Source organism: Anoplopoma fimbria, chromosome 19 (assembly GCF_027596085.1).
Source record: "Anoplopoma fimbria isolate UVic2021 breed Golden Eagle Sablefish chromosome 19, Afim_UVic_2022, whole genome shotgun sequence".
Classification (NCBI taxonomy): Eukaryota; Metazoa; Chordata; class Actinopteri; order Perciformes; family Anoplopomatidae; genus Anoplopoma; species Anoplopoma fimbria.
The window spans coordinates 15207425-15217809 of record NC_072467.1 but is presented as its reverse complement, the minus strand read 5'-3'; the positions used below and the strand labels follow the sequence as shown (position 1 = coordinate 15217809).

The window sequence follows — 10385 nt, the reverse complement described above, 5'->3', positions numbered from 1 at the left end:
GTTTTTTATTAAAAGCATGCATTCAAAAAAACACATAAAAACATACTTAAAGTACCAAAAATTAAAAGTACACAGAATTATGTTTATTATATAATTGGATTAAAATTATTGAAACCATCATGTGTAACTTACTCCAAAGGTTCTCTATAAGTAATTCAGAGCATACGGCTCTTAACACAGGGAAAAGTAGAAAAACGATTGAAGTAGAAGTATAAAGTCGCATTAAATGGATATTGCTTGAACGCAGCACAAATGCTGCAACTGGCAGCCATGGTAACCGTGGGACGCCAGGCTAAGCTGAAACATGGTTCGGTGTATGGTACTAGACTAGCCAGGTGGCTAACGTAAATAGCATGTTTATACGCTATGTTTTGCCCCAAAATATCGTCTGAGTTAGTTACCGAGTACATCTGTGTTTGTTTGTGAGTTTGCTGTCTTTGAGCGTTTACTCACGTTAGCCCCCCGGTCGCATTCACTTAGTTATACTAACGTACCATACATGCTAGCTTGAACGTTAGCTCGACTCAGTTAGCTAGCTAGCCGGCTGACTTTACTATACACACCACAGGCGGCCACGAACCTTGTTTGTATAGTTACCTATGGCTTTCTATGAAGTCTATTCTCACCCGGCTTTGATTCGGTACAAAACGAGTGTTTGCACGAAAGCCACCCTGTTTCTGGTTGTTGTTTTGTGCCTCACCTACATCCCACCTCTGCTCGTTGCCTACAGGAGCCACGGTACAGTTACTCACCGTCATGTCAAACCCTAGCTTAACTATTGTGACCGCTGCTAATGTGGCTATTATCTTTTGACCGTGTCAATACGCGCCTGTTAGCAGACGTGCTAGCTCGCTGTTTAACGCCATGTTATTTTAGGTTTCTGGATAAAAAGAAGCACCTATGAGGAACAACCAGTTGTGAGGTTCCAGTACCAGACTCTGCTGGTGGCAGCAACCAGTAACCAGGGAGACTACGTCGGCTGGAGCACCTTCCCCCATCTGAACAACATGCTCGGGGCCAACCTCCGGATCCCTTCTGTCTCTGTAAGAACACATTGTAAATACAGGCTAGCCCCTGCATGGGTTTGCCTGTATTTACGGAATAATCACGTTAAATATTGCTGTTTTACAATCACAGAGGTGACTTGTCTTAGCAAACTACTTAACAGTATCTTTTTTCTTATTTTCTGTGTGTGTGTGAATACACTCTAAAGGTGAGAGAAGAGGACCAGAACCAAGATGGGAAGTTGGACTTCCTGGTTTTTCAGCTGCAGCTGCCCCTAAAGCCTGAGGAACAGGTGTACAGTGTCCAGCTGCTGCTCACCTTCAGCTACAAGCTCTTTGTATGTATTACACACCAGGCCTATCCAGACCAGCCTCAGTCAAAGTTCTCACTAAAGTAAAGCACATACATGTCTTTGCGTTTTCCCCAGCGGATGTCCACAGTGGTGATGCAGAGCCTGGCTTACGTGCAACATTCCTCTTCCGTACCCGGAGCTAAGCTGTTAGTCAGTGGAGACCTGAAGCTTCTGCAGAGGACACCGCTGCCTCACCGGGGACTGTACGACATTTACAATGTGAGACTTCTCTGCGTCCACCTGGTTTTCCTTCTCTTGTTTTATCCCTTTTTGCAATCAACAAAAATGTGCAAAAAGGGCTTTTTTAAAGGGCCAGGCTCTAGCCTTTTGCGTTTTTACCATAGACTGTATATCAGAAGTGGACGTAGTCATCATGATGTCACTCATTGGTTTGTGGATTGCCATTAGGAAGCCTCGAGTTTGGTGATCCCCGGCTCCGGCAGTCCATGTCGATGTGTCCTTGGGCAAGACACTTAACCCCAAGTTGCTCCTGAAATCTGTGCCATCGGTGTGTGGATGTTGTATGAATGTTAGTTAGGACTTAGAGCAACTTTGAATGGGTGTGAATGGGTAAATTATATGTAATGTAAAAGCGCTTTGAGTGGTCGGAAGACTAGAAAAGCGCTATACAAATACAGTACATTTACCATTTACAATGTTTACTGAGGGAATAAATCAAGAGAGATGTAAAGTCATTTTCTCATAGACTTCTATACAACCAGAGGAGTCGCCCCCTGGTGGACAGTAGAGAGAATACAGGTTTTAAGACACTTAAGCATTGGCTTCATTCGGCAGAACCTCGTCTGACTTTTGTAGCTCACGTTACTACAGTCTTGGAAAGGGAGAAATGAGTAGAGGAATATTTATAGTTGGTTGCAATCTGGAACCTCACCACTAAAAGCCGCTAAATTCTACACACTTTCCCTTTAACTTCCAATATCCCATATTAAAAGGTACAGTGGATGTGTAAAAGTCGGCTAAAGTCAGGCCATAAATTTTGTGTACAGTTACCATGGTTACAGCTTTGGCCATCGTTGTGTGTTCTTCCTGTGGGAAAGGCACCGTTTATTCATTCACAAACACGGCGTACATGTCGCTGTGTTCTGCTGTAACATGGCTGACTCCAGACACTGAATCAGGTTTGAATAGAGCCACTGTCTCTCTGTCGTTTCTGCTGTATTAGACTCACCGCTGCTACCTGTGCTCTCCACTGCAGAGCAGCGGAGTCATTCATCATCTGGCAAATATATGCACATAATCTGCTTAGAAATCATAAGAAGACGCTCCTTGTAACTCCAGAACATGCCTGAGAATCATCATGTTTTCAAGTTTTCTTCAGTATCAAAGCAATCCGGTGATAGTTGTCTGTGCATCCATGTGCACACTGCAAAAAAAAGGAACTGCTAATAGCTAATTCAGCATTGTGCCAATTTGCAGAAGTGTAAACAAATATTATTGATGTAAAAAATGATCATACAGTATTAAAAGGACCAGTCATCCAATCTTGCTTTGCCCATTCACAACACAGCATGCAACTGCACTCTTTAACATCTTTTATTCTAGCCTTTAAAAATAATCACAGTACAAATATTTCATTGCAACATTATACCACCATGTGGTACTACCACATGCTCATGCTGAGCAAGAGTTATCTAGAATTTGAAAGAACCCAATTGAAAAACCCTCCCTTCAGGCCTCCCTCAAAATCCACTCCCCCAAATACTGCAGCAGTACCAGGCGGCAAACTCCAGTTCTGAAAAGTGAAGCAAATGCTGAAGTGTAATAAACCTGCATTCTCTCTACTGTCCATCAGGGGGCGACTCCTCTGGTTGTATAGAAGTCTATGAGAAAATGACTCTACTTCTCTCTTGATTTATTCCCTCAGTAAACATTGTAAACATGAGTTTATGGTCTCAATCTCTAGTTTCAAGTCTCCTTCAATACAGCATGATGTTCATTTAGTAAACTTTGGTCCATTTAGAGTCAAACAGAGCATAAAGCAGGGTATGCTTTAGGGCGGGGTTACTGTGATTGACAGTTCTCTTCCATAAGTGTTGTTAATGTTTTTGTCATAGATCTTTAACCCTTTCAAAGTGTGATTTCAGTTCATGAAAGTTGATTGTAACATTTTGGTAGGCTATAAATGTTTTATTCAGCGTTAGGTTGTTCTTACATCCACCCTCTTAAGTATCATCTGGTGTCATAAAAAACAAGGTGGCGACGGCCAAAATTACGACTCAAGGTTTCAATACAGCACCCCCAAACCAATGGTTCGTCCAACATCTCGGGGACTACGTCAGCTTCTCTATGTGGAGTAGGAGTCCAAGAGAGAGCAGAGAGTGGGGATGGCGCATTGCATCGCTGTCATCGCTAACAGTATCCATCCACCTCAAGTCTCAGTCCCATAAAACAAAAGACATCATCATAAATAGTGTAAACAATGCTGGCTAGCTTTAGCAATATGTCTGCCTAGCTTTGTGGAAGACTCCAGTCATGCACAGTGAGCGCGCAGGCAGAGTGTGGTCAGGTACGCAGGTGGAGGTAGACAGCCAGGTAGGCCTTCCAATCACTTAATTCGGCCCGCATGAAATAATCGCATGGGCTTGTAAAATGCCAGATTTTATTTGTTGATTGCTATCGGGAAGTAAATAGAAGTTCAACAAACATAACCAAAAGTGCTTCTAAAATAAAAAGCTTACCCCAGCTTTAAGGTGTCTTTTTTCTTTTCTCAAGGTGTCAGTGATCGATGGTTCCAGCCCCTTTGCAAGTGCGTACGACCTTGACAACATAATTCGGAGCTACCAGGAAAGAAACTGTAAGTTGAAAAGCCTCTTATTTTGCTTGCTTGTTTTTATTATGGCAGAATATACTGCGTGACTATCCCAGAACTCAAGCTGAAACACTTTGAGCTGGACTTGCTTTTTACATCCACTGAATTACATGTGGATATTACAAATTACAGCAACTCTCGCTTTTCTCTCTCTGTCTTTTTGCCCCTTTCTTTTTTTCACACCATAGTGACCACTGTGCTGTCCTGTCCCATGCCAGTCTGGACTGTGGGGCGCGCCGCTGGCTCTCCATTTCAGCTCAACGCTGAGATCCGGTACCCTATGGAGGTCATTAGATATCCTTTAATAAATGCAGGAAGGTTATCCCTAATATGATATAACTACACTTTACTTTACCACCATTTAATGCTTACTAGAAGTAATAAATACATTTATAAATAGTATATTACAGCAGTTTTTTTACTATATTGTTAATCATTATCAGTTTATAAACAAGTCTCCACTTCTTGGTAGTTGCTGAGAAATACATTAATAAAGACTGCATACTACATTATAGTGGGTTATAAAGCATTTATTACATATATGTTCAGTTTGTTCTTCTTGTATTTCTGTTGACCTTCCCGTACGACACAGGTGTGGTGAGGCTCAGCAGTTTAGACAACAGGTTTTACCACTGCAGCACTGAAAGTGTTTATTGTAGTGTAAGCAGTGGAACTCAGTTGTTCAATCACTGAAAGCCAAAGTTTAAGCAGGTTGTCATGTCAGTGGGTATGTAAGCACTAAAAGTAGTTGAGCTAACCCTTGAAAAGTAAAAACAGAAAGCAGTTGAACCGTAAGTTGAAACCACAGCCTGTTAGATGGAAGTCACACGTACATGCCAACCATCCCTATTTTCCCAGGAGATTCAAGTTTTTAGTTTCCCTCTCCTGGTGTCCTCCCAGAGTAACAATTCTCCTTTATTTCTCCCTATTTCCAACAAATTTTGGTGTACTGAATAAATGGATGATCAAATGTTCTATTACACAGACACGTGACGGTTATAAAAGTTTACAGCTATTCCTCTCTTTAACAATTTGAAAACCTCTCTCTCTGCAACTACTTCACACAGAGAAGCTGTCGGTCATGACACCACACACCCCTTTTTATAATATCAAAAAACTAATTAAAACTTAACACAATCGAAAAAAATTAGCCCTTGAACATAGATTAGTGTAATAATAACTACCTAAAATGACTTAAACCATATTTCTGCAGGAAAATAATCTCAAAATCCTCACACCCCCTCTCCGTTTCTCCCTCGGGTAAATACTGTAAACTCTGTCAGCACCGTTGCCATTGTTTGCTCTGTTGGCGGTGTTAGCTTCTAGCCACCTGCTGAGTCGTCGTCATGTTGAGTAACAGCAGTTATGGGCCAGATGATAGTATTGCATTACTGTGTGTGTAGTTCAGTTTTACAGGACTCTACTTTACTGTAGAGAGGGTAATCTGAATATGTTACAGCAACTATACCATTTTTCAAGTCTCTGATCACTGAAATGATCGACATGGCAGTTATGTATTTTATAAAGTTGAAGTTGATCCTGACTGTCTTTGAAGTGCTCATTAAATGTGCAAAATCATTCCATCTCATGCGAAAATGCACTCAATGCACGGTAAACATTTATTAGCAAATATTTGTTTAGAGCTACATTTATGATCAGGATGTAACTGTCAAGTTGTCTTCATTATTCCCACCTTAACCTATCTCCCGCCACCTATCGCCCTGGCTTCTGGGAAACCATCAAATTTGCCTGGGTTCAATACGTCAGCGTCCTCCTCGTCTTCCTCTGGGTCTTTGAACGCATACAGAGATTTGTTTTCCAGAACCAGGTTCTAACCACCGTGCCCGTACCTGTGGGGAAACCTCACCTGTCGTGATGCATTGGTGATGTGCTTTGACCTCCAGGTATACAAGGACAGACTACATGTCTCACAGTGACTCACAAACATATATAATCATAGCCATTAGGTTAGTTTTACAATTACATTACAAAACACATAAAGACCATATTCTCCCTCTTACTACTTATCGATTTATCTTTCTAGTTTGTCCTCATCACTTAATTAGTAGTAATGAGTAATGTAAGTTCTGCAAGTTCTGCTCACAGTAATGTAATGAGCAGAATTTGCTGTATTCCCTTAATTATTTGGCTGTATTTCATACAAACATGTTTTTTTCCTGGACAGGTTTCAATGCAGGCTTTCCTCTACAGGAAATACACCAGTTCCTGCACTGGAACGAGGCATTTCTTCTTGTACTTATTTTTGAAGCTATGGACATTTTTAGAAATGACTGATAGATTTTCTATATTTTTACTATTTGTATGTTTACGAGAACTTGTTACATTGATTAAAGAACTTCTTTGTGGATGAGCTCTTTTTTTTTTTTTTAAATTGTACATAGCTTTTCATGATGGATAATAAAAAATGTTTTGTACATTTCAACATTTGGTATCGTCTTCAATGCTTATCTTCATTTACTTTCATCTTATCTCCACCAGGAGATACAGGCAATCACTTACGCATGTGCTTGTGTGAGTGAGTGAGTGAGTGAGTGAGTGAGTGAGTGAGTGAGTGAGTGAGTGTGTGTGCACCTCTGTGTCTGTCCACGGTTAATCTTGCATGTCTGCTGCAGGAAACTGGATTAGTTTGACTATTTAATGATGCAAACCATGGGGCAATTATGGGGAAAAAAATAACGCGACTGATTCATTTTCCGGTACACCACATACTGTAAGCACACTTGGCCATAGAAACAGAGTTATCTTTGACTGGGAACTTTAGAGGATGTTTTTGTACTGGTTTATTTCCATTTAATAATGTCCCATCAAAGAGTTGTGATGGGATTTGTGGGAGGATAAACTGCATCACATTTTCCCTCAGGCTCACTGTTCCAGGACATGTGTGTTGGTATATGTGCATGGATTGTTGTCTGTGTCTGTGTGTGTTGGTGTAATTCTGGACCAGTACCACTGTATTAGCTCATTTAAGCCACTCCATCCGCCAGTTTGGCATGGACCAGACAGTCTAGTAAGAGGCACACCCTGTTTGCTCAACTAAAGCAACTAAAGTCCTTGCCTGCCCTTCAAACATTTTTTTGCCATTTTGCAGCGGCCCTCATGTAGATTTATAGACCCCACCAACCTTCCCATCAACATTAGTGGTACACAAACTGGTTTGGGGTATGTCTCATAAAAGTATCATGTGGTTGTTTTTACGCAGTGCATTGACAAAATAAAAAACAGTCTTTCAGTCGAAAGTGTGAATCATGTTTAAATGACAGAGTTCTTTATTTTTCTTTTAACACCCTGATTCCACATCAGTGCCCCAGAGCAGAGCCCCACCTCCTCCACTCCTCTCCACTTATCCAGCAGGCATTTACTGGTGACCAAAGAGCTTTGGCTTTGCCGCAGAGAGCCAAAGAACAGGATATGAGTGTGGTTTATACAGGAACCAGGTGCATCCTTTCTTCAGTGTTGTGTTATTTTGCTCTGGATGAATGCTGTGATCAATATATCTCACTTTCAGTTCATTCATCAAGGCCCAGGAGAGCTAAACTCAGGTCTATTCTATTTACACTTTACGCCTGCATATATGGCAATTTCATCTGTTTCACCTACAGCCTTAAGCTGGTCACACATTATCAGTGGTAAAACCTGTTGCTCTGGCTGTGAAAGCGCAAAATTATTACAAAATAAACACACTGTGAAAAAGTTAAAGTTGTCAGAAAACTCCCAGACTGGACAACAAAGAGGTAGCGACCTAGATAAGATAAGATAAGATAAGATAAGATAAGATAATCCTTTATTAGTCCCGCAGCGGGGAAATTTGCAGGATTACAGCGGCATAGGGTAAAGTGCACACAAGATACATAGTAAAAGAAAAACAAGATAAAATTTAAATTTAAATTAAATTTTAAAAAAACAAGTATTATAAATAAGCAATAAAAAACAGTAGAAATCAACAACAACTGAAATATTATATTTACAGACAGAAAAAAACAAAAAACTATTATAACTATAATTGCACAGTGTATTTGTATTGCACAGGTTTTTAGTGTCATGTGTCATGTGGTCTGCTGGGAGCAGAGTTGGTTGTGTAGTCTGACAGCAGCAGGAAGGAAGGACCTGCGGTACCTCTCCTTCACACACACCTTCATGGTCTATTTGACTCTAAATGGTCCATCATTTACAAAATAAGCATCTTGTTCACCATCGAGTGCTGTTAAAATGGAACGTTAGATCGACAGGCCAATTGGTGCGGCCATTGTTCCTGTTCTATGTGGTGAAGAGGTAGAAGAGGCTTACCAGTTTGTCTACGTTCCAACCCTCAGCGGGGATCATGAGCTTTGGTAGTGTGTAATAAATGATATCTCATCTGGCTTGGGGAACACCTTTGGATTTTGGAAATCGGTCGTGGGTTAATGGACGACTGAATAACCTTGTTAAACCTGCTGCCACTGTGTCCTGGCAACAGATAAACAGTAAATGGATGTTTGGAGTCACAAGCAGAAACACCCACAGGATCCTACTACAAGCGCTGTATGATTAGCAGTGTCAAAAAGTGACGGCCCGTACCGATGTGTCTCCGTTATTAAATTAGGGATAGGATATGAGAAATAGGATAGTTCAATCATGTTGCATCCAAAAGCATACATTTAACAAGGCAGATTCTAGAATGCTGCCTAGGATTTTTTTTACTTTGCTGCTGGAAACTAATCTTGCAATTATTGTATTGCAAACAAGTAACACCTAAAATCATTTAGAAAGATCTTAAAGTTTTCAGTGTGCCTAACTGAACTATTCATTCATTTTCAGGCTTTTACTCCGTTGCTTTTCAGAGAGAAATCTTACTGCGGTAGTTTGCTAGATAAGGTTTTAACATGGAGGATTTCAAATGAGCTGACACAGGTTAGTACTTCAGTTTAAAAAAAAAGAAGTATCAAAAAGATGTTTTAACATATTGCAGAATGGCCTATTATAAGATTATCATGTGTTTTGTATTTAAAAATCGTACACTAATCACACAACCTTGTTGTCAAATTATTTTGGTGGAATACAAGTACAATATTTCCCTCAAGCAGTCTTTCTTCTGGCAGCAAGCATTTGAGATCGAATAGTTGAGTCATTAGAAATTATCCTCAGTTAGTGGTTTTCTCAGCTAGTTAAATGTTTTAAATACTATTATTACATGACACAGACTTCATAATTAATTCAATTCAATTCAATTCAGTTTATTTTGTATAGCCCAGAATCACAAATTACAAATTTGCCTCAGAGGGCTTTACAATCTGTGCACATGCGACATCCTCTGTCCTTCCCTCACATCGGCACAGGAAAAACTCCCCTAAAAAACCCCTTTAACAGGGAGAAAAAAGGAAGAAACCTATGGGAGAACGACAGAGGAGGGATCCTTCTCCCAGGATGGACAGAATGCAATAGATGTCATGTGTACAGAATGAGCAGCATAACAGTTCTTAGATACAACACATTCAATGTATATGACATAAATGATTCATATAATAAGACTACTTATAATAACAGCAGCAATTATTACAGTAGAATTATAGCCATGAAAATAGGGATAGTAATGTGACTAATAATAATAATCGAAGTAGCAGTGGGTGTCAGTCGGCTCACAGCAGGAGGCACGACTACGGTCCAGGTACCACAACGATTCATGGAAACCTGCAGAACGAGAAAGCAAAAGGGCTTCAGGGTGGAAGTAAAGCTAAAATGCTTAATGGTACAGGTAATAGTAATAGTAATGTGACTAGTAATAATAATAATGGTGGTAGCAGTCGGTGTCAGCAGGGCCGTAGCAGGATGCACATCCACGGTCCAGGTACAGCCACGATTTATAGAAGCCTGCGAAGCGAGAAAGCACAAAGACTCCAGGGTAGAAGCAAGTCAATAAGCGTAATAGTACAGGCAATAATAATAGTAATGTGACTAATAATGATAGTGGTAGTAGTAGTGGGTGTCAGCAGGGCCTCAGTAGGTGGCACGATGACAGTCCAAATATAACCCCGATTCCTGGGAACCTGCGAGGCGAGAAAGCACAAGAACTCCGGGGAAGAAGCAAAATCAGTAATGTGCATAAATAGGAGATTAATACATAAAGAAGGAGGGAGAGAAGAGGAGAGAGGAGCTCAGCGTATCCTAGGTAGTCCCCCGGCTGTCTAGGCATATAGCAGCATA

The 10385-nt window shown here is 40.6% G+C and overlaps 1 protein-coding gene across 1 annotated transcript; it reads left to right on the top strand.

The window, feature by feature from the left end:
• The first annotated feature begins 267 nt into the window (after nucleotides 1-267).
• On the top strand, nucleotides 268-6554 carry tmem231 (transmembrane protein 231). Its single transcript, XM_054620657.1, has 8 exons — nucleotides 268-738; nucleotides 877-1043; nucleotides 1214-1342; nucleotides 1433-1576; nucleotides 4091-4172; nucleotides 4376-4481; nucleotides 5901-6091; nucleotides 6373-6554. Exons 1-7 carry the CDS (start codon nucleotides 600-602, stop codon nucleotides 6061-6063), a joined length of 930 nt encoding a protein of 309 aa, XP_054476632.1. The 5' UTR covers nucleotides 268-599; the 3' UTR covers nucleotides 6064-6091; nucleotides 6373-6554.
• Nucleotides 6555-10385: the final 3831 nt, after the last annotated feature.

What these genes read in the sequence shown, in the direction of transcription:
- tmem231 (XM_054620657.1), top strand. Translation starts at nt 600, where the DNA reads ATGGCTTTCTATGAAGTCTATTCTCACCCGGCTTTGATTCGGTACAAA. An exon ending in TCCGGATCCCTTCTGTCTCT is followed by an intron (nt 1,044 to 1,213) that starts GTAAGAACACAT and finishes TACACTCTAAAG; the next exon opens with GTGAGAGAAGAGGACCAGAA. An exon ending in GAGCTACCAGGAAAGAAACT is followed by an intron (nt 4,173 to 4,375) that starts GTAAGTTGAAAA and finishes TTCACACCATAG; the next exon opens with TGACCACTGTGCTGTCCTGT.